The sequence below is a fragment of the Podarcis tiliguerta genome, assembly GCF_965153285.1.
Source record: "Podarcis tiliguerta genome assembly, chromosome: 3".
Classification (NCBI taxonomy): domain Eukaryota; kingdom Metazoa; phylum Chordata; class Lepidosauria; order Squamata; family Lacertidae; genus Podarcis; species Podarcis tiliguerta.
This window is the reverse complement of record NC_139536.1, coordinates 15,710,007-15,734,250: the sequence shown is the minus strand read 5'-3', so window position 1 is coordinate 15,734,250 and position 24,244 is coordinate 15,710,007. Positions and strand designations below refer to the sequence as shown.

At 42.3% G+C, this 24,244-nt stretch overlaps 1 protein-coding gene across 3 annotated transcripts; it reads right to left on the bottom strand.

The window, feature by feature from the left end:
* Positions 1-7,302: 7,302 nt before the first annotated feature.
* ENTPD6 (ectonucleoside triphosphate diphosphohydrolase 6) lies at positions 7,303-23,567 on the bottom strand. 3 transcript variants are annotated; one of them, XR_014509394.1, is made up of 15 exons: positions 23,385-23,567; positions 19,996-20,284; positions 19,269-19,345; positions 18,362-18,505; positions 17,553-17,628; positions 16,852-16,887; positions 16,045-16,133; positions 14,941-15,020; positions 13,447-13,511; positions 12,945-13,046; positions 12,423-12,563; positions 10,853-10,919; positions 10,017-10,073; positions 9,600-9,712; positions 7,303-8,729 (listed from the first exon to the last, which is right to left on the bottom strand). XR_014509394.1 is itself a non-coding variant. In XM_083432887.1 (14 exons), exons 2-14 carry the CDS (start codon positions 20,237-20,239, stop codon positions 8,640-8,642), a joined length of 1,314 nt encoding a protein of 437 aa, XP_083289013.1. In that variant the 5' UTR covers positions 20,240-20,284; positions 23,385-23,543; the 3' UTR covers positions 7,303-8,639. The 3 variants fall into 3 exon arrangements, 1 of the variants encoding a protein (XP_083289013.1); XR_014509395.1 differs by having other exon boundaries at positions 12,157-12,563; positions 23,385-23,543; XM_083432887.1 differs by lacking the exon at positions 10,853-10,919 and having other exon boundaries at positions 23,385-23,543.
* Positions 23,568-24,244: the final 677 nt, after the last annotated feature.

Below are 24,244 nucleotides of genomic sequence, written 5' to 3'. Positions count from 1 at the left end.
GGGACCGGGACTCGCTGCGGCAGCGCCTGCGCGGTGCGGAGGGAGGTTGAAAGGCTTTCAAAAACAAGACGGAGGCATCCAGCTTCCTTTGCGCGGGAGACGCAGGAGTATAAGACGAGTCTAAGAACTCGTAGCGCGTCTGTTAACCGCTGCAAGAACCACTGTTGCCGGGACATGATGGAAATCGTTACAGTGATTAACGATGGACCAGTGGTATAATGCAATTTGGCAGACAGCGTTCCTGGAAAAAACTGACCCCCAAAAGACGCCGAAAGAAGTAGGGCAATTTTTATGCAGTCTAGTGTGAGCAGAGACATCACCTTGCCAACAAAGGTCCGTATAGTTAAAGCTATGGTTTTCCCAGTAGTGATGTATGGAAGTGAGAGCTGGACCGTAAAGAAGGCTGATCGCCGAAGAATTGATGCTTTTGAATTATGGTGCTGGAGGAGACTCTTGAGAGTCCCATGGACTGCAAGAAGATCAAACCTATCCATTCTGAAGAAAATCAGCCCTGAGTACTCACTGGAAGGACAGATCCTGAAGCTGAGGCTCCAGTGCTTTGGCCACCTCATGAGAAGAGAAGACTCCCTGGAAAAGACCCTGATGTTGGGAAAGATGGAGGGCACAAGGAGAAGGGGACGACAGAGGACGAGATGGTTGGACAGTGTTCTCAAAGCTACAAACATGAGTCTGACCAAACTGCGGGAGGTAGTGGAAGACAGGAGTGCCTGGCGTGCTCTGGTCCATGGGGTCATGAAGAGTCGGACATGACTAAACAACAAAGTGTGACTTTATTGATGACACAAATAGTGAAGCACATGGCAAAACAGTACCCGTAGTTTGCAGCGCAGTCTGGCATGCACAAAGTGCAATTTTTATTTTTATTCCACTCCCTTCCCTATATATTCCTATCAATTCTAATTGCTATTGATACAAAATGACTTTTGCTCGGAGTCCCCAATGTAAGCCGTGTTACTTTGCATCATTTCACATCTGTAATAACTTCAATACACTTCAATACAACTGTGTTAATATATTCAGAAATATTTATCTGAGTGTTTCATTTTTGTAATTGTTGCATGTCATATGCTCTAATGTAAACAAGGATATAGCTCAGTGCAACCATGTTCAAAGATGAAAATGAGTAAAAACTGCATCAGCAAAAAAAGAAAATGTAAGAATAGCCTGCAGGATCAGGCCATTGGCCCAGATGCCCAAAGGGAAACCAGGGAGCAGAGCAGGAGCACAAGAGCCCTCTCCCCTTCTCTGGATTCCAGCAACTGGGATTTATGAAATGCAGACGATAAGGTCTCCCCATCCCTGCCAATTATCAAAAGGAGGCAAAGCCTAAATGCAAGCCATCTCGTACCAGACAGTGAGACTCATGGCGCTGAGCCTCTGGATCATCGCCCAAGGGCTTTCAATGTGCCAAGTGGCAAAGTGCCATCCCAGCCATTTTCATTAATGGAAAAAAGACATATGTAAGACACAAACATTCCCTGTACCTTTGAGATGGCCAGAAGCTGGGAGTCGATGGCAGAGAATGGAAAATCCCACCACTCTGTCTCTTGTAGTTTCTGTGACTGTCTTGGCCATTGTCTGAGAAGTGTGTGTGGAGAGGTAAGATATGATTGATCTGACTTGGCACAGCCCTTTTAACAACCTTATGGATAAGGAGCCCCTCCCCCCAGGAGAGTTCTGTGGCACCTTCAAGTCTTAATCCAACCTGGAGTCCTGTGCTGTGCCATTCTGACCGGGGCTGATGGAGGGCACCAGGTTGGCAAAGGCTGGTCTAATCGATTTATTGTAGCATAAACCTTCGCAGACCAAAACCCACTTTGACAAGTACACAAAAAGCGGTCAGCGAGGCAGCTTTCTAAAGTGGCATTTGCCGGGGGGAGAATGTATTGCATCGAATGCACATGAAACTCAACTGACAGCCATCTTCAAATACATCAAGGGCTGCCACATGGAAGACTGAGCAATATTGTTTTCTGCCGCTCCAGAGAGTAGAACCCAAATCCATGGGTTCAAATGAAGGAGATTTGAACCAAACATTAGGAAGGACTTTCTGGTGCTAAGAGCCATTTGACAGCGAAACCGATTCCCTCGGAAGGTGTTGGCTTTTCGTTCCTTGGAGGTCTCTAAACAGAAGTTGGATAGCCATCTGTCAGGGATTATTTAGCTGTGATCTCTGCACTGCAGGGGGTTGGACTAGATGACCCTTGGGGAACCTTCAAGCTCTACAATTCTATGCTTCTACTTACATGGGACAGTGGAACAATTGCGGTGAGGGGGCTGTTTTGCAAATGGAGATAAACAATTAGGAATAAACCAGCTACTATGATTATTTTATTAGTTATTAAATTTATATACTCCCCTACACCTGGAGGTCTCAGGGTGGTTCACAGGATAAAATCACGATATAAGAACACAGAATGCGTAATCAAAATAAAAACAGAAGCAACTGAATAACCCCCTTAACTTTGGGTTCTATTTCCTTTCCTATGTTTTATGTGGTGGGACAGCTTGTTTTTAACAGCTCTGAGCCATCAGAAATTTATTCCAAGAATATTAAGCAAGCAATCTCCACTTTTCTTACAGGTGCAGGGAGCAAAAAGGTGCAAGTCCCAGGTATACCTATTAGTGGTAATTTAGCTCCCTTTCCTCTGCCATCTTCCTGCGCTCAATTATATAGACTATAAGTCCTCCGTTGTCTCTGTCTGTGAAGTTTTCTTGGCAGGGATACTGGAGTGGCTTGCCGGTTCCTGCTCCAGGTGGATCACGTTTGGTCAAAACTCTCCACTATGACCTGTCCATCTTGGGTGGCCCTGCACAGCATAGCTCATAGCTTCTCTTAGTTATTCAAGCCCCTTCGCCACAGCAAGGCAGTGATCCATGAAGGCTGATCGCTGAAGAATTGATGCTTTTGAATTATGGTGTTGGGAGGAGACTCTTGAGAGTCCCATGGACTGCAAGATCAAACCTATCCATTCTTAAGGACATCAGCCCTGAGTGCTCAGTGGAAGGACAGATCCTGAAGCTGAGGCTCCAATACTTTGGCCACCTCATGAGAAGACTCCCTGGAAAAGACCCAGATGTTGGGAAAGATTGAGGGCACAAGGAGAAGGGGATGACAGAGGATGAGATGGTTGGACAGTGTTCTCGAAGCTACCAGCATGAGTTTGACCAAACTGCGGGAGGCAGTGGAAGACAGGAGTGCCTGGTGTGCTCTGGTCCATGGGGTCACGAAGAGTCAGACACTACTAAACGACTAAACAACAACATAAGTTCTCTAGGACCAGGATCCTTCCTGTTGTACTTTGCAAAGCACTATCCACAATGGTGGAACTACAGAAACAGATAGTTTGCTACTGACACTAACATCGTAACTCTTAATGAAGGCATTAATTTGGCTTCACCACCTTGCTTAGAACCTTCAGCCTCAAGGTAATAGCTTTTTGAAAATACTGACTTAAAACACATTGAAGGCACCTTCTGTAATCAATCCAATAACCTACTTTTCAAGGCAATCCCTATCTTCGCTCATTCTCTGCTATTTGATCTAGCTTAACCCTTGTCCTTTCTTCCAGTCATCCTATGCCAATTGGGTTGTCCCATTTTCCCTTTTTAAACAATAAGCAGAACATTTATTGCCCTGGGGAACTTCCCCTGTACTCTTAAGGTTCTTAAGAACAATATCCAGGTAGCTTTATGACTGGTTTTTGTCTGTTCACTTTGCAAGCTAATCCTAACCATGTTTACTTGAAATGAGTCCTAGTGGACTCTGTGGGAATTATTTGCCAGTTTAAGTTTAGCTAGCACTGGTGTGTGGGTGCATGGCTGCATGCTTCTTCAGTGGTATAATGAAAACTTGCTGGTGTGGAGGAAAGTGCTCAAGTGTGCTTGATTTGTGACTAGTGCTAGAGCTTCCAGAAAGTGATCTTTGACTGTGGGTTCTGCCTCTTTTGATAGAGGCAGAGTTCTGCAGAAGCCAAGGCTTCTTATACCTCGGAAGCAGAGCATGGCAATAGAACAAACTGCCCCATTTCAGCTTGCAGGTGACACCACAGTTCAAGAAGGACACTGACAAACTGGAACGTGTCCAGAGGAGGGCAACCAAAATGGTCAAAGGCCTGGAAACAATGCCTTATGAGGAACGGCTAAGGGAGCTGGGCATGTTTAGCCTGGAGAGGAGGAGGTTAAGGGGTGATATGATAGCCATGTTCAAATATATAAAAGGATGTCACATAGAGGAGGGAGAAAGGTTGTTTTCTGCTGCTCCAGAGAAGCGGACACGGAGCAATGGATCCAAACTACAAGAAAGAAGATTCCACCTAAACATTAGGAAGAACTTCCTGACAGTAAGAGCTGTTCGACAGTGGAATTTGCTGCCAAGGAGTGTGGTGGAGTCTCCTTCTTTGGAGGTCTTTAAGCAGAGGCTTGACAACCATATGTCAGGAGTGCTCTGGTGGTGTTTCCTGCTTGGCAGGGGGTTGGACTCGATGGCCCTTGTGGTCTCTTCCAAGTCTATGATTCTATGAATTTTCAAATAAAATCTGTTCTGCGAATAAAACCACAACAGCCAAAAAGACATGGGACAGAATCTTCCTGGTTGCCTAGTGTTCTATTTGCAGAGTGATTTACAGTGCAAGCTCATTCCTCAGCATGTGTATATCAGGTGTTGAAGCAGCACAATCCCCGATTGTTTGGGCAATTACTGGAATGCTTTTACCTACAGTATACAGTGGTACCTCGGGTTAAGTACTCTGGGATTCATTCCGGAGGTCCGTTCTTAACCTGAAACTGTTCTTGAGAGCCAGTGTGGTGTAGTGGTTAAGAGCGGTAGTCTCGTAATCTGGGGAACTGGGTTCGCGTCTTCACTCCTCCACATGCTTCTGCTGGGTAGCCTTGGGCCAGTCACACTTCTCTGAAGTCTCTCAGCCCCACTCACTTCACAGAGTGTTTGTTGTGGGGGAGGAAGGGAAAGGAGAATGTTAGCCGCTTTGAGACTCCTTAAAGGGAGTGAAAGGCGGGATATCAAATCCAAACTCTTCTTCTTCTTCTTAACCTGAAGCACCGCTTTAGCTAATGGGGCCTCCTGCTGCTGCCGGAGCACGATTTCTTTGTCATCCTGATGCAAAGTTCTTAACCCGAGGTACTATTTCTCAGTTATCGGAGTCTGTAACCTGAAGCGTATGTAACCTGAAGCGTATGTAACCCGAGGTACCACTGTATACTGATATTTGGTACATACACAAAGTTGTACTTTATTTGCATACTATGCATCATACAAACTGGCTCCCCCCCCCCCCCAAGAATACCGGGAATTGTATTTTATCATTCACAGGGCTACAATTCCCAGCACCCACAACAAACCATGGTTGACAGGATTCTTTGGGGGAGGTTACACACTTTAAATGTATGGTGTGGTGGACACAGCCCATGAATTGTGAGTTCCTTTCTGTGGAAGTCAAACCCAAAAGCCAGTAGAGGGCAGATTACGAAGTGTTAGTCTTGGTGAGGAATGGGTAACCATCCACAAGTCTCTCCTTATTCTCTCTCAGCTTTGCCTATGTCAATAGGCCTGTACTTGGGATAACTGCACAAATGCTCCCCTGTGGAAAGGCAAGATACCTTATTGCCAATGTACTCAAGGTGGTTCACACTTGAAAATAAAGGTGTACAATTCAACAGACACAATACAAAGGGGTAGGGGAAGAGCGGTAAGGAAAAAGGGAAAAAATAAGTAAACCCAGGTTCCAGGACCATTGCATGAGAGTGTTCGGAGAAGATGGTCCCTGTTGAGCCAACAGAGATCCCTCACCATCTCTTTTCCCAGTGCTCCCACCAGATAGAAGATAATCGAAAATGGCAGTTTAACATGCTGTGTAACTCGTTATTCACCTCCATGAATTGGAACAGCATAGGTGTTCACTTGCATTTTTTTAATTGACAGTAAAAATAATTTTTGAATATCCAAAATTCATTTGCACACATGCTACTTCAACAGACAAGCCAAGGACAATCAAACAACTGGAAGAGTTTTTTGCATTCAATTTGTTTTCTAACCTAAGAGTTGGTGCTTAAAATATTAACATTCTGTTAGCTACAGTGGCTCCTAGACCAGACCCTTTACAGCCTTAAAATGAAGTGCTCCATTAAGAATACAAGAACAGGATACCAGATGTACATTAGATACATCATTAGGAACCAAGTCAGGTTTTTAAAAAAGTAACTGTACAGCAGCAAGTGCAATTTTTGTCAGGACTGCAGTATGCAGGGGACCAGAAGTTTAACTCTTTCTTCCTCTGCAGACTAAAACTGCACCTCCACCCACCCCTTTTAGCCCAGAGGGAAAGTTCCCCATTGACAGCAATGAGAGTGTTTCCCTCTCAGGCTAACAGCAGCTTGTGGCAGGGAGGAAAGGCAGTTTTTAACTGGAATTGTGGTGGGGAAGGAAAAAGCTAAACTCCTTGCCCTGTACACCACAATCCAAATGAAAATAAGTCCCCCTCTCCTCATGCTTCTTCTTATTATTATTTAAATCAAACGTGGTTCATAATGTGCAGTTTCACCCTTAAACTGTAGCCCTGTTTTCTGTAATCCATGTTCAATAGAAAGTAAAATATATGGGGGTATGGCTCGCCTCTAAAAAATTAAACCTCATCCAAGTATAATAAAACTTGGATTGAAGTTAAGAAAGACATGGAGAAATAGAACTGTGTTAACCTCGCAAAGTTAGGAAGAATCTTTGCATTTAAAATGAATGTGTTATCAAAAATGATCTTCCTATTTCAATCCCTACCTGTGATCAGAAATACCAACTGCTTTAAACAATGGAAAAAAGATACAACACATTTTGTCTGGCAAGAGAAAAAAACCTAGGGTTAAATACAATTTTTAAATTGGCACAAAGACTACGGGGGTGGGGTTTGCCCTGCTGGACCTAAAAATGTATTATGAGGCAGCCTGTCTGGGCTGGATGAAGGAGTGGATGGATTTGAAAGATGCAGGTATCTTGGACTTAAAAAGATTTGATCTACTGTATGGGTGGCAATGTTATCTGTATTATGATAAAGATGAAGTTCACAAGGGATTCTCTAATATGATCAGAAAGAGTCTGTATAGTGTCCGAGTAAGGCATAAGGATTTCCTAGAAGTAAGACTCCATGCTGGATATCCCAATGGAGGCAGTTGCTGTAAAAAAACTAAATATGGAAAAGAACTGGGGAATATACAGATATCTTCTTGAATTTAAAGAGGGTTCTATAAGACTGGAAAAAAGGAAGAAATAGCAAGAACGGTCACAGGCTGGTTTTAATATTTTCAAGTAAACGAGATTTTTAAGAAAGACAGGTTCGGGGGCTGCTTGCTATCATTGGTAGGACAACCAATGGTTGGGTCACAACTGGGGTCTCCATCATGACAAAACCCATCTTCCAGCAGAGAGACACCAACATGCCATTGTAACTGCCAGAAGTTTGCTCTTAAGCTTTCATTTAAAATTCAATTCAATTTCAGCACTAAGAATTCAGTGTGCTGCTAGCAAGTGAGACACCAACAGGCTTCAGATTGTGGGAAAGGCCTTAAAACCACCAGAACACCGCCAAAATAACCCAGTATGGTACAGACTATGAAGAACAGAAATGCTGAGTTTCAGAAGATAAATCTCAATGCCTACTGGTAAAGTTGGACAAAGCAAAAAAAAAAAAAATTTTTTTTTTAAAGACACCATTTGTTAGTTTCTATACATTTAAGAAAAGAAAAGCAATTCCCCCAAATGCACGCGCACAATGCAATATAAAAGTCACACTTGTTTCTGAGACTAGGTTCAGAATGCTTGCTGGAAAGGCAAAAAGCCTGCCTGAGGATGATGTGCTTTTCTCATAGAGACTGTAGAACATGATAGAGAATGGCAGGTTTGGCTTGCTGCGAAGTTTCCTCCTGGTCAGCGGAGAAGCATGCAAGAAAGAGTTAACTCGTCCTGGAGGTAGAGTCAGCACTTGATTGAAGGATCAGGTGATGTTGGACAGCTAGAAGGGGAGGAAACCTTCCTCAAGCTGCCCGTCATTGAAAAGCTGTGACAGAAAGGCTGACCAAATCCCTGATGACAAACACTGTAGAAATTCTGCAATGGAGGTAATGAACTGTCCCCAATACAGAAAACTAGGCAAATGTGGACAGAGGAGGAGAAAGAAGGTACCCCTGGCAGTCTGAAGAACATGACTATATTCTCATCATGAATCACAGGGTGATTTTTGCATTCATTCCATTTCAGCTCAGGTATGTTGCCCAAGACTTGGATCTCAGCTGCCATGGCCTAGTCCTGTTCAGAACTATCATCTCCAACTTTAAGTGACACTTTTAGAAAGGTACACAATTTCACAGAGTAGTGGTATGTTAAGCTACCAAAAAAGAGCACCTGAGTTCCCTGCTGAAAGAGGTCAAGGCCTTTTGAAATGTATTTATGAAATACACACACACATGTATAGCTTTTACAGTAGTAGTCTTCCAGTAGTGCAGCTTCCAGTAGTCTCCGGTCCAAGGAACTGACCAGGTCCACACCTGCTTAGCTTCCACAATGCTGCCACATCACATCCTGCCAGACTCACTGCATCCCCAAGGCTCCCAAAGCCCTAATATTGCAGTTTGTGAAGTGAATCCATATAGTGAAGTATAGCTCCCAGAGCCCAGCTGGTTTCAGTGTTGTTGATTTTTCGAGCAAGCTAAAATGAAAAGTGGACAAAGATATTGGAAATGATTATGTTTTCTTGCCTGCGTCACACATTCGTCACTTGGCCCCTATGTACTTCATGATTTGCAGCTGTATATGTATATGTATGTTCTCTGAGTTTGTAGGAGCCATGATGGCCCATTCAGAAGTACAAGCTATCACTTGGCATTTCAGTTAAATGATGAATATGCATGTGTGTACTAGCTCTCTAAATAAACAAGGTCATGTGATCCAATAGACACCTAGATTACATAATGGTAAAAGGGGAAAGTCAATGTTCAAAATAAATTCTGCATGTGTTAAAAATTAGTCTGCAAATAGAAGTGAGATTTGTAGTTTAAGAACTTGGTGTGCAATTGGTGCTGGAGCTGTAATGTTCTGGGCAAAACTCCCTCCTTCCTGCAGAGTCCTCAGTCTCTCTCTTCCACCACTCCCACCCCCAGCTCTTTGCGGTCTACTAACTGAAGCCCTTGTTGTCACAAGATGAAAAATATTTAAAAAAACAAAACCGAGATTTCAAGATACTGCATAGTCAACTCTAAATGAGGAAATTTGCAAGTAGGGCTGTATTCAAAGTAGCACTATGTTCCATCAACACAAGGATTTCTGTTTGCACAATGGAATTCTCCTGTCACCTTAATCTGTTCTAGGGGTTTCCCAACCCTCTGCAGCAGATTTGGGGAGGGCGTGGGGCATGAGCAGAAGGAAAAGAAGAGGGGAGATTATATTATGCAAGCAGAAATCCTTGCAATCACAAGACATGTTAGTTGAATACTGCCGTATGTGCCTCCCTTTTCAAAACCTGCAGAATTAATGTTTGTTCTCACATTTAGCTCTAAATACAGTGGTTAAGAATGATTACCTTAAGAACGTGGCTCTTTGGAAAGCCTAGTTCTTCCAAAAGCAAACTGACATACGTGAGATCCATGCAGAGAAAAGGATGCTCTCCTTCTTGATCTTCCATGGTTTTACACACTTTGGAGATGGAAATAGATAAAATGAGCAGCAAATAGCAGATTATATTTCCACAACACTTTTGCCACTTGAGGTGTATAGTTTTAGGACCCATTTTATTTTTCTGATGGTAAGTTATTTTATACTGTTTTCAATGTTGCAACCCACCCTGGAATCGTAGGTTGAAGGGTGGGTAATTAATAATAGCAACAGTGACATTTTCAGTGCTGGTCCTCCGGTGGGCTACAGTTTTAACTGTCAACCTCTTAATGATGCTTTCCTTGTTCACACATAAGCAAGCAAATAGAAAGACGAAGTGGCTTACCATTCTTTGCAACAGCTTCAAATTCACCAACTGCTAGGGTCCCTCCTTTTTCATTATCTAAAGAGAAAAAAGGGGCTCTTCAGTTGTAGAGGAAGAGAAGGAAGAGTTGTGCTGGAATAACACCCAGCCTACAGGTAGTCTAAATGCATAATTTAAGCAGTAATTGCTCTGTGCATTTCAAACTGAACTTTTTAGCTTAGGGCTCAGTGAGGGAGGCAAACCCGTCTGGCTTTCAGACTGAACATAATTAAATGCTCCTCCATTCAGAAAAATGCACATAGAAAACTAGCATGCTGGGGGGGGGAGGGCAAAGATGTACACTGGTATATAGTGAGGTCTTCCTTCCCAAGATCTAACCTTCTACATGGATGAACATTCCTTTCTTTGAGTCCACAGTTGTAGTCCATTGTGAAACAGACAAGACTCAAGTTTATCATCAGTGAGTTCCAGGCCCTTGCTAGAGGCAGACGCTACATAGTTTGTCTTGTATTGAGACTGAATAAGTTATTGGCTGCAGGTTGTGTTTGGTACAGGGATAGCTTTTTTCTTCTCTCACCATGGCACAACTATCTAGCCAGAATGACCCCACATAAAAAGGAAAGAAAGAATGCATGCAAGCACAGGTTAAGAGGTTTTCTGTTCTCCTAATTAAATTGCTAGAGTGCACATCCAGGAAAGACGCAGTCCTGAAGAAGGAAGGTACTTCTCTTTACATCCCACCACAAGAAGCCAGCTATGTCAACTGTACTGGTCACACTAATCCTTTCTCAATCTCTGCCAGCCATGTGGACCAGTTTTGGGGTGAGGAACAACATGAGTCAAAGCACCCTACATACCTTGACTGTGGGGATGGGAAGTACTGAGACAGAGCAGAGCTGTCTGGATGCATCACTGCTAATGCTCCTAAGAATGACGGGAAAAACAGCAGACTTTGGCCACTGGAAGTGATGCCGCAAAATACACCTCTTAACAGTTTTGTGTTCAGTTGTAACAGTATGCTGGCAACAAAGAGGCTATGTTTACAGCCATCCCAGTTGTGCTAGAGAATCACATTATGCTCTTTCATTGTAATGTGATACAATAAGGACTGCAGTGAACGGTGAAGAGCACAAAATATGAAGCATAAAGCAAGCCTTCCTGGGATCATTTTTGCCTTCTCATTTTGTATTTTTCTGTTATGAAATTTAAATAAACTAATAATAATAATAATAATAATAATAATAATAATAATAATTTGTCACTGACAATGGGACTCCAGAGAGAGATCGAAGGAGGTCCCTGGTAATTTCAGGAAGTTTAATGCTTCTTGGGAGTCAGAAGCAGGAGGAAGTCAGTTTATATAAAGCTGACTTGTGGGAACAGAAAGAATCAGAAGTCTATTGAATTCACTCCTCTTCCATTATACTTGCTTTTAGAAAATTGGCTAGTAGGGTTAACGGTGACAAATTTCAAAACTGGTCTTGACTCTGTTGCAGCCCATAAGGTGTCCTGTAGTGCCATACACACTAAAAAATTGGTTGGGGCTTAAACTTTCACCATGGGCCAAAACCTATCTCAGACATGCAAAAGTGTGTTATCCGCAGTTGATGTCCAGGGGTAGATGGAGTATTTATTTCTGCATTTATATTCTACTTTTTTCTCCAAGGTGCTCAAGGTTGTGTACACAGTTAATCCTCCTCATTTAATATTAAACAACCCTGTGAGGAAGGTTAGGCTGAGAGGCAGTAACTGGCCCAAGGTCACCCATGAGCTTCATGGCCAAGTGGGAATTTGAACCCTGGTCTCCCGGGTCCTTGTCAAACACACTAACTACTATACCAGACTGGCTCTCATACAGTATAATAGCGCAGTATAGAAGAGGAGTATTATTACAAAGTGGAGTCAGCAATACGAAGTCTAAATGTGATCACCATTACTCTGCAGTGTTGAATGAAAGCAAAAACCCAGTGGGAAAAGTAAAAGAGCCAGCTAAATCTGGGAGTGACTCAGTTCCAACTGCATTTAAATTTATAGAGGGTACATTAACACCTAACAAAGAACAGCTGCTTTCTGTAGCGAGCTAGTCATCTCTCTTCAGAACACTGTGTCATATCTACACATGAATTTTAGCTCAGCAATTTCATATGGGAGTTTGTCTCACTTTGGGAAGGGCCATAGCTCAGTGGCTCAGTGTCTGCCTTGCAAGCAGAAAGTTCCAGGTTCAATTCCCACTGGCATCTCCAGGTAAGTCTGGAAAAGACTCCTGCCTAAAATCCTGGAGGGTGGCTGCCAGCCAGTGTAGACAGTACTGAGCTAGATGGACCAAATGGTCTCTGTATAAGGCAGTTTCGCATGTCCCTAAATCTCAAACAAGAACACTACTGTCAATCACCTTTATATTACTAGCGAAAGCAAATGCAATTTTACCTATTAAGCCAGCATCCACTGCCAAATCGTAATAGTAGGAAAAGGCATAAAAATCCAAATCCTTTACTTCATCTGTCCTATGAACCTTCGTGCTGATCAGTTTTGCTATTTCATCGGAACATGATTCGAAGAGAGGTTTTCCTAAAAGCAGGGGGGAAACACCCTTAATAATTCAACTTTAGTGATGACATTCAAGTATGTGAGATTTGCTGAGCAAACAGTTTTAGAACATTGTTCAATTGTAAACAAGTGAAGTTATAAGGACGCCAAGCGGGCAACAGTACATATCTAATATTACTTAACAGAAATACGAAATCCCAGTATAGAGCATTCTGATTAAATAAGGACCCAATATCTCTAAAGTGTAATCACTGGCAGGGGCACAGAATTCAGTAAATTCTCCCTTTCCACTTTCAAAATTCTCTCCTTTCCCATGCCACTCTGGCAATTCCCGATCGAAGTTAATGGAGATACTGAAGGGAAATGTGCATTACCAAATGAAGAGATGACCAGTTACTATACCTGCCTTCTGCCCTTTAATTTTGTATATTATCTTGGCATGCTCCCATTCACCCTGGAAACCAGGCGATAAGCAGGAACTTGAAAGATCTTCACCTTCCTTTACTGTAAAAGGGAAAGAAATGCACTGACACAAGGGGAAAGGGTTCATATGGAGATCTTGATCTTCCCCATCCACAAAGCATTTCCCTGCCCCTCTATTCAGCCACACAAATCTCAGAACATTTAAATCCTGTTCCTACAACTGCACAACCTTCATCCTTTACTTGAGAGGCAGCAGGAATCTTATATTTTTTTCAGACATAATGATCAAATAGATATAATTTTAGCATCAATTTTCTAGCTATCAAGCAGACACAGTAGAAAGAAAAGCTGGCAAGATCCTTTATCTACAAAGATGGGTTGCTATTTGGTTAAGTTACCTATATAGCACAAAGCTCAGGTTAAACAGAAGCATCTAAAAATCTAAAATCCTCATCACTCAAGCTTAATGTGCAATACTTACAGGCTTGACCTTCAACTCCTCCTAAAATCGCCAGCCTTGCCGACATTAACCCAAGTCCCAAGTAACTGGGGAGGAGGTAAAACATGATCAAACTCAACACTCTTGGCACTGAGGCAGAGTTCATTTTTATTGCTACATGGTAGGGTCGTCTCTAAATACAGTGGTACCTCGGGTTACATATGCTTCAGGTTACAGACTCCACTAACCCAGAAATAGTACCTCTGGTTAAGAACTTTGCTTCAGGATGAGAACAGAAATTGCGCGGCGGCGGCGGCGGTGCAGCAGCAGCAGCAGCGGGAGGCCACATTAACTAAAGTGGTGCCTCAGGTTAAGAACAGTTTCAGCTTAAGAACGGACCTCTGGAACGAATTAAGTACGTAACCAGAGGTACCACTGTAAATAATACACACACAGAAACAGAATCTGCTATTGGCAGCTATTAAGTTGGCAATTAGGTTGGCAGCTATAAGGGTTTTAAACTGTCAGAAAATATGAACAATTGTTTTTTGCGCCAGAGATAGAAACTACAGTGGTGCCTCGCAAGACGAAAAGAATCCGTTCCGCGAGTCTTTTCGTCTTGCGGTTTTTTCGTCTTGCGAAGCAAGCCCATTGACGGATTAGCGCTATTAGCGCTATTGGCACTTTAAGGGCTAAAAACGGCTTTTTAAGGCTTAAGGGATTAGCGGTTTTGCTGCTAAAATGCTTTTAGCAGCTTAGCGATTCAGAAAAAGGGGTTTTGGAGCAAAAAAAAAAACCCCAAATTTTTTCGTCAATTTTCGTCTTGCGAAGCAAGCCCATACGGAAATTCGTCTTGCGAAGCGCCTCTGCAGATGGAAAACCCTTTCATCTTGCGGGTTTTCCGTCTTGCGAGGCATTCGTCTTGCGAGGCACCACTGTATGTTTTATATGAAAAAAAGCAATCTCTTAGGATATACCAGGGTAAAGTGTGCATAAAAATGCATATATTAGTGAAAGTATTGTACAAAACCAGAAATATTAGGGACTATCACTTTGTATAAATGTGTGTATTAGGCAAATTTTTAAAAAGTAGTATAAACACTGACAACTGGGAAACACTGGCCTGCGACCGCTTCAATTGGAGAACAGCCTTTACCAAAGGCGTCATGGACTTTGAAGATACTCAAACTCAGGATCTAAGGGAGAAATGTGCTAAAAGGAAGGCATGCTTGGCAAACCCTCACCATGATCAACTCCCATTTGGATATCTTTGACCCCAACATGGAAGGACGTGTGGATCCAGAATTGGCCTCCACAGTCACTTACGGACTCACTGTTAAGACCATGTTCATGGAAGACAATCTTACTCGGCTATGTGTGATCGCCAAAGAAGATAATAGGAGAAATTCACAACTGAAATGCAGGTGAATTTTCACAAGGACCTTTAAAAATGGGGAAATGTGCTGAACGGAATTTTAGAGTGGAAAAATGAGAAACTAAAATGGATAGACTTGCCCGTTCCTACTCACAACTAACCTGTGTGAATACAGCTGGTATGTGGTGTTAAACATCTGAAATGAAGTGATGCGACCAGCAGGGGAGCTCTCCAGGGCGGTCTATAAAGAGAAAGAAATTGAACACTCCATGAATGCTCCATACAAAGCAAAGCAAAATAAGAAACTCAATGATTTCATGAGTGTTGAACAAGAGTGTTCTGAAGGGTTTAGAACTTTATGGTCTTTATGTAGCCAGGCATCGTAAGTACCATAAAAAAATAAGCGGGAAAACTTGGCTTTGAGCATCCTATCAAGTTGAATGTAGAAAAAAGAATGTGCAGGTTATTGTGTGTGTTAGGAAATCTGGTGTAATACCAACCCCTTCTAATGGCACTTTCCAGTTCAAATAAATGACAAAGTGTGGCTCATACATGTTTAGAACTGGTAGCTGAAATATCTGAAAGTTTATTACATTTCTCTCTCACCTTTCCTTCAAGGAGCTCAGATATTATTGTTGTTTTTAATTTATTTATTTATATCTTCCCATTTTCCCATGACAGGGACTCAGGGGAAGTTCCATCCCTTCCCCCATTTTACCCTCACAACCACCCTATGAGGTAGGTTAGTTTAGGAACATCACTTGTTATAAAGTATGACTGTTTCTTGTGGAGCTGGTGGTGCTCATGCACATATGTTTTACATAGCAGCCACATGACACCCTCCTCAACAAAATGATGTTCCACGGTTTCCCTCCACAAACAACAAACAACAGAAACAGTAAATCCAGATGAAGTGGTGGGTGGCATTTTGATGAGGGCATTGTGTGAACTCTGTGGAAAAACTTGCATGGATAAATAGAACCGAACAGTCCATATCACAAAGTTATTGAATCATACTAGGGTAACAGCTTGTGTGTTCAGCTCTACAGCCTTAAAGCCCAGGGCAAAGTGTTGCTTGAAGGGGGAAATGCCGGAATGAAAGGTCAACCTGCTTCTTCTCAAGCACAAAGTTCTGAATATACACTCCAAGCAATATGTTTGACACTCAAAAATCAAACTGGAAGCAGAGCAAAGGGAACAAAGCAACACATCAATTGGTCCTTCATTACAACAGACATGACTAAGGGGACCTGTGTTCTTGTTACCTTAGTGCTTGGGCGAAATGTGATCTGAATTGAGCCACCTCCTAAATCCAGCATTCCTACACACTTCTTTCTTGGAGTATTCAAGCTATCTGAAATGTATTATTTGAAAAAACAAAGTTAATAGTGTGTTTAGTCATTATATCTCAGGCACAGCATCTGCATGGAATTATGCTCTATGAACAAAATGTGAGATCCTATTGAATAATTTCTTTTAAAAGAGCAATCCTAACCATACCTACTCAGAAGTAAATAAGGATTTACTGCCTAAGAATTTTAAATGGGCATCTTTTAAAAATACATTTGCAAATATTACTTTTTTCAGCAACTCAAAATAACTAGCTGCTGAGTAAGCAATGTGTTATGTGCCACCCTGCTCTGAAACACTGCTAAATATTTGTACTTACGGTGCAAAAGCAAGAAGTGTATTTTTTGTATTACAAGGTCATAACATACAGCTGTTTTATTTACCTCTATTGCCGACATATTACTTTATAAATGCATATATGATTTGAAAGCAGACCATCTTCAGGAAGTTACAATTATATTTGAACTTATCTGGGAGTAAGCCCCATTGAACACAGCAGTACTTCCAAGTAAAAATGCATGAAATTACACTGAGAATCTTGTAGTTTTACAGAATAAATGCCAATTTATACACTTACTAAGGATCACAGCATGACATATATTGCCAGAAAATTGCTGCCCTGGGCTCCTTTGGGAGGAAGGGCAGAATATGTATTTAACACATAAATAATTAGAAAACATAAGGCTCATCATTAACAGATCACAATTTACTTCAATAGATACCTGTTAAGAAGTTGACAGTGATCCATGCTGAAATACCTGGTTTAAAAAAATTGAAATTATGTGAATAGACACGAAGTGGTTTTCCACTTCTAGTAATCAATATAAATAATACATGAATGCATAAACAGAACATGTTTGCTCAGTTAGGGTCTCTCCAAACTGAACAAATGAGCAAGAGAATGGCAGAGAAGATTCATTAGTGTAAGCAAATGGAAGTGATGCATGCTTCAACAAATAGCTTATCTTCAGGGGAGAATGCATCCTATTATGGAGCCAAAATTGCAGCACCTGCCCACACATGGGAGGAATTGGCAGATTCGGGTGGACCCTGAGGTTTAAAAAAGTACAAATCTTAAGGAAAAAACCTAAGGGGGACCTCTCAAAACAGACCTGCAAGAACTCAGTGGCAGGGAGTGCTGTCTGGCTGAATGGAAAAAAACTAACAAAGCTGGAGGAGGAATGGAAATTGCCTTGCCTTTGCTGGTCTTCGATTGCAAGTTCACTGAGGCATAGACTTGCTTATTTGTTTGTTTTGCTCTGTACTTGCCACATGAAGATACAGTGCTGTGTAACTATTTAGCAGCAACAACAACTTCTTTGAGTTTCACAGAGGTTCAGATTTTATTGCCGAATTATAAGTAATTTTATGAAACCACTGAAATGAAAATTTGCTTAATTGCGGACAAAAGCAAGATCCTTACCTTCATCTGTTCCATCCATTACAGAGACACAGTCACTCCTTACAAGGAACGGAGATTCTTGAAAGATGTCCTTTACCTAAATTTGAAATAAGACTAAATTTTTTAGTGTTTTAAAAAAGCACCCTTCCACACCCACAAAAAAGCACGTACAGCATTTATAAACCATTTCCTCGTAGCAGCCCAGATGAGGATCACATTCTTATGGAGAAGTGGTGATTAACCAGGCAAAACTGCTATGATAGGGTTTGGAAGCTTGCATTTGTAGACAAAGTAACACAGCATTTGCAGAGTAGTTAGGAGGGTGTTACCGCAGAATTTTTATTATGATGACTCCCTTCATTTCTTTCATGAGTTCCTCACCAGAAAACCTAGACTAGCTTCTGTTCACTTTTATTTTTGGTGAGCTATGTTATCCTGGATTTTATCTTGATACTCTGGATTTTTTTTCATTTAGCTATCATGTCACAGACTCCCCCCCTCCAAGGTTTAAAGAAGGTTGTTGCTAACTTTGCAAGTCTGCTGTTGTAATCCACCCTGCATGTTTGGAATTTACAGATATATTCTTTCCAAAGTGCATAATGAGGAAGCCCAGTTCAGCTATGTATTTTATATTTCAGTCTCCAGACTGTTAACTGCACCCTGTTATGATGCAGCCGTCCTTTCAGATTGTGCTGTTCACTTTTATGCCTCAGAGTTTATTAGCTAGTGGACGGAAGTACGGATGTTGGGATATTTCAGCGAGACTGACACCATAGTGTATATAATATGTGCAGCTAACTTAGTTACAAAAGACAGCAGAAGCAAAGTACCTTATCCAGCAATTTCTGTGCTTTTTCTTTTGGCAGCAGTCTTAAGCCAGCTGTTGCTTTAAGGACCAAAGGAGTGGACTTCCACAATTCCAGAGGAACATCTTCTTTAGCAACTGTCAGTAGCTCATTTATTCCTTGAGCACTCTGGAGAGATAGATAGATAGACAGACAGATAAATAAACGTGCTTCTATTTTAGCACTTAAAAAATGAAGACTTTGGTAGAGATACACACACACACACACACTAGTATTCATGTTTTGCTCATCACTTCCCATTTTCCAGTTCGAGATACATGAAGATCTTTTTGGCCACCACCATTCTGAGATCGTGCATCAGTCTTTAGCCAAAATAAAGCAAGGGTGCAGAGCCTCTGGCCTGAGGGCTAAAGGTGAAGGGAAGTTATAGAGGCCTCTCCAGGGCACGTCAGTCTGTGTTAAGTACTTTGGTTGCAGCTGTTTGACATGAGTAGTCCTGAGTGCCAAGGCTAGGCTCTGTTCCTACCGCTCAGCAGTGACATTTTGAAGCTAAAAGAACCTCTAATTTATAACTTGGTCCTTTAGCACAATGTCACAACAGCCTTCACAGGGGAACTTCACAATGTCCTACAAACTGGTAGGACAAGCCTTTCAAAGCTGCAAATCCACAAGACTTGGGCATCTTGTTGAAGTACCAAGTGTAGTGCTATTTAACAGAATGTACGCACAGTATTTCTGTAACCTAGTGACTGGAAAAGTGTCAACTGGATAGTGCCACTGCCTATATGTTTACACAGTAAGTGTCTGTGTGTTCTGTGGTGCTTACTCCCAGGAAAGTATGGATAGGATTGTAGCATAAATTGCTGAATTTTCACATTACAGAAAGTGAGAATCACAGACATATTCTCTTGATGAGTAAAGTTCAAATTACCTTATCAACACTGTCAGCATATGCAGAAAGTCCTGGCGTTAGTGCTCTGAATGTGGTATGGATTAATTTAGGAATTTCTGTTAAAGAAGTGCAAGAGAATTGAGTTAATCTACAATTAAAAAAAATGTATACACTGAAGGCCAACGCCACTGTCCAGGGATTAACGTGAAACCCTGCTACAAAATATGGTTAACATTAATGGCTAATATGAACACTGTAATTAGGCTGCATCATCAGAAGGCAATGTTCAAATTCAGCCTTTGAATTAGATCTCAGCTAAGCTCCTCCATCCCCAGAGATATCAATGGCTCCAGGTTAGGTGTACAGAATAAAAATTAAGATAAAGAACTAGCTATTGGCTATGTTTCACTAGCAACACATCCCTTTCATCCTGAAGTAATGAAGCCTTGCAAACTATGTTGCCATAATACAGATAACACAACAGAACTGGTCTGAGGACCTATGTCTTCACACCTAAAACCTGCATAGCACTTACAAAGCCTCTTGTGCCTACTCACACATTTTATCTTAAGACTCTTACAAAATGCAGGCTCCTGGCTTTATCAGCAACCATTTTTTCTCTCTCCTTGCCCCCACTTTATCTAGCCTGATGAAGAACTGTTGAGAACTCAAAAACTTGCATGCTGTCCTGCGACATTTCAGTTGCTCTAATAAAGGTACTGTCCCAATACAAATTTTGCAGTTGAACTGAAATATGTTAGCCTACCTTTTGGCTTTTGTGTGAATTTGAATATGTGTATTCGAGTCCCAGTGCTTCCAGCATCAAACATGATTCCATAAAGAACTTCCTGATCTGTTCTTGACGTTTCACTTTTGAGCTGGCTTTCCAAATCATTGACGGCAGCTTTTGTTTTAAAGTCCAAATGCCATTTTACATATACCGCATAAATAGCAGCACATGTAAAAACTGCAAAAGCGTAGAGCGGTTTTGGTATCTTCATAGCGTCCATTAATCTTTCTTGCTTCACTTAAAACTGGAATTATGCATGATGCCTCTGCTTTTAAAAACAAAAAAATATAACTAAAGTAACACCAACGTAAACTTAACAGACAAATACTGAGAAAGCTAACGTATGATGTGACTACTTCCATCCACTGCTTTTTCAATATTTACTCAAAAATATCTATCGAACTGAAACTGCTGGAAGTTCCTGCTCACTAAGAAAAAGTTACCAGAACCCATTTGTTAAATGCAAAGTATCCTGAAAGACTGCTTAACCTGAAAATATGTGGGAATCATCCATCCTATAGATAGTCTCGATACAGCACAAAAATTTGATATTTCCCTTGTGTCTTTAGTCTTGAAGAATCATTTGCCATATAAAAAGTTACAGGTGTGACATAAAGACGCCCACGGATTAAAAAGTACCTTAATATTTAAAATTATGAAGATATCCCTAAAGATAGACCATTTAATTTTTTTAAACTACGAATACTGGTCTTCAAAAACTTGTTCATGCTATAGAATTACACAAAATACTGATGAAAGAACAAGGTAATATTTTGCAATTAGACCGACATTATTAGAGCGATAATTAATTTATTAGAAGGGAGATGGACAATGAAGATCTACACAGAATGTCACCTATATTTAACTAAGAACTCTAGGGCTAGGAACCTATGAGCTAAGTGAAAATGGAAATGCATGAAACCTTATTTTTAAAAATAATACACTAAAATTTTTCAACACATTGGCTTGAAAATGAGGGGGTGCAAGAGAAAATGGTAGAATACCAATATGAACACAAGTGTATGTGGTTAAGATAATGAAGCTAGGTTATTGAGACAGGTATTACAAGTCTTCGAAAAGTCTTCTGTACTGGCCAAACAGTATGTTAAAGTTTTTTTTTTTAATTAATTATCAAAGCATCTTAAAAAATTATGTGGATACAGAGTTATACTGGCCCAACACTTTGGGCTAGATTCAACTAACCTGTTGTGCTGCTAGTGGAAGCCAGCACAAAGTCTCCCACTAATGCAAAGGGTCTCCCCCCCCCCCTTCTGTGCCAAATATGCTCCAAAATGTCAGAAAAAACCCCAGCATGGTGGGGGGAAGGAAATGGGAGATTGCTGTATCCAGTAAGCAGAAACACTTTTGCCAACAGAAGAATCGTATTAGTACAATCTTGGGATCCACCCTTTGAATTTATACCCTTTTGAGGGGTCACCACAACTTAAAAGACTTCTCCTGCATCAACAATTAACCAACCACATTCAGAATAAAGGTTTCACAATCTGCTGCTTAACTTGGGTAAGGTTTCAGTAAGAATATTGTGGGTATATTATGAGGGTCATTTTCTTCAGATTTACAAGTTCCTTCCTCTGTTTACATAAGGACTGTCTTGTTTATCTTTATACTTGTTCTCCACCTAGAAAGGAACCTGTGTGCTTTGCCGAAGGACGTTGTGTATTCTGGTACAGTTCATCTCCAAGAACACAGGCCTTTTCATGAAAGAGCAAAACATGACTACTAGATTTAGATTTTTAGCCTGCGCCATTTGAGGAGCCCAATTCAGTAATAAAGAGCAATTCAATTCTCTTTGAGAACTAGTTATAAAACTAATTGTCAGGTGTGGTGTAAATTGCTTACTCAAGGCTATGGCAAAGTCAATTTAACAAGGTCCGGGAAAGAAACTGGAAAATATGATTAAAAGTAATGTTTAACAGTCTATTAAGGTGACTTGAAGATTGTAGGGCCCCAAGAATTAAATCCTTGTCTGAAATGGAATCTGTGCTCTTGCCTTACAGAGGAATTAAGATAACCATCAACAGCATGGACATGCAAATATGGAAGTTGCACATGCATACTTGCATTAAGGCTCTAGGTCAGACTTTATTTAAGTTACCACCGAACTGCTGCTTGCATTTTCTGCACCTGCAATTGGAATGCAAAACCTATGATGCCTAAGATGCACGTTCTGTTGAAAAATGATTCTCTTCTGCTCTCTGTGCTGCATTAACCAACACACTGCAGACTAGAAAGCAGTCTTAGCATGTAAAAATCCTGTTAAGTTAGAATGGAACAAAATTAACAATTTAACTAATTATTTTAATATCAATTAAAAATAGAGTGTTTAAAATTAAAGTTGAATTCAAGCATGCAAATCTGATTTCTTAAAAACTGAATTTAACAGCCCACTATTAAGTACCAAGTAAAACAGTCTTTCACTGCAAATGAATAACCATGGAGAAAACACGTTTTTGAGGTCAATATGCTAAAGTAGCATAGAGTCAAGGGTTACCTAGTCCAGCATCCTGTTCTCACAGCTGCCAACTAGGTGCCTGTGGGAAATCTACAAGCCACTGATATTCAGAAGCATTACTACCTCTGACCATGCAAGGCAGAACACAGCCACCACAGCTAGTAGCCATTGATAGCCTCCTCCTCCTCCATGAATTTGTCTCATTCTCTTTTAAAGCCATCCAAGTTGGTGGCAAACACTACATCCTGCGGGAGCGAATTCTGTAATTTAGCAACACACGGCGTGAGGTACTTTCTTTTGTCTGTCCACGCGAGTCCTGGTGTTAGGAGAGGCAGAGAAACCCACTTTCTTCATGATCTCCTATCGGGCTGCCTCTTACTCGCCTTCTCTCTGAATTAACAAGGCGCAAACGCTGCGACCTTCCCTTTTGCTGCCGACAGCCTTATCCCTGCAAGAAACCTACCCACTGAAAGCCACCTCCAGCAAGGGGTCACCGCCACATCTTGTGGCAGGGAGTTCCACAGGGGAGCAGCTTCCTAGGGACAAGCTGCACCTGCCAGAACATCCTCCTCATCCCACCGACCGACCCCGCCCTCCTTCACAGCCAGTTGCTTTTTTAAAAAAGGGGGCTCGGGAGGAGTCCTCTCTCCTCCTGCACCCTTAACCCCCCCCCCACTGAATTTAGCGCCCTCCGAGTAGGCGACGCGGCTCCATGAGGACTAGCCTATTGCAAAGTACGTGCCGGCAGCCGTCGCCGGCTTTCTCTCAGCCTTCTCGCAAGACGCATTATGGGAGGGGTCGCTGCGCCCCCTCCGCCAGCCCGCACGGACTGGAAGCCCCTTCCCCGGGCTCGCCTCAGTCGGAGGAAGGGGGGGAGACGCGCCCGACTCACCTCAACCTGGCGGCTCAGCCGTTCCGAAGCCCCTTCGGCTCCCCGGCCTCTCTCGCTAACTGAGGCCTCCATTTCCCATCCTGCCCTCGCACTCGACGGTTGCCCGTTTGGCGCGAGGGAATCTTAGTGGGCGGGGCAGGCCAGAGGGAGCCACGCATGCGCGCCCTTATAACTGCGTCGTGTCCTTCGCCTCCTCAGTCGGCTTTGGGGCGCGAGAGGGGGAGGTCCTGTCGTCTCGCGCCTCCCGGTCCTATGGCGAGGTGACGGAGCTGCCTTCAGGGACGGGCAGGGCAGGCAGGCGTCCGCCCGCCAACAGGCGACTGCCTGTAGTGTAATAGGATCTGGAAGTCACCCCGTAGGGAGCGACCTTTTGGGTCTCACAGAACTCCTCCTTAGGCGCTGGACACGAGGATATTGATTATTAAGTGGGGAGCGAAAAACACATGGCTCGGAATCGGCTAGCCTTTCCCCCAGCGAAAGCTCTGGCGCCTTCTTCCTTTGTTGTTGTTTAGTCGTGTCCGACTCTTCGTGACCCCATGGACCAGAGCACGCCAGGCACTCCTGTCTTCCACTGCCTCCTGCAGTTTGGTCAAACTCATGCTGGTAGCTTCAAGAACACTGTCCAACCATCTCGTCCTCTGTCGTCTCCTTCTCCTTGTGCCCTCCATCTTTCCCAACATCAGGGTCTTTTCCAGGGAGTCTTCTCTTCTCATGAGGGGGCCAAAGTATTGGAGCTTCAGCTTCACATCTGTCCTTCCAGTGAGCACTCAGGGCTGATTTCCTTCAGAATGGATAGGTTTGATCTTCTTGCAGTCCACGGGACTCTCAAGAGTCTCCTCCAGCACCATACAGTGGTACCT

Excerpts from the sequence above, each read along its gene's own strand:
- ENTPD6 (XM_083432887.1), bottom strand. The coding sequence starts at position 20,239 with ATGGACGCTATGAAGATACCAAAACCGCTCTACGCTTTTGCAGTTTTT. Across the intron at positions 15,021-16,044 it reads CATTTCGCCCAAGCACTAAG|ACCGCCCTGGAGAGCTCCCC; the intron begins GTAACAAGAACA and ends TTCTCTTTATAG. Across the intron at positions 8,730-9,599 it reads CAAAGAGCCACGTTCTTAAG|CTTGCTCGAAAAATCAACAA; the intron begins GTAATCATTCTT and ends TTTTCATTTTAG.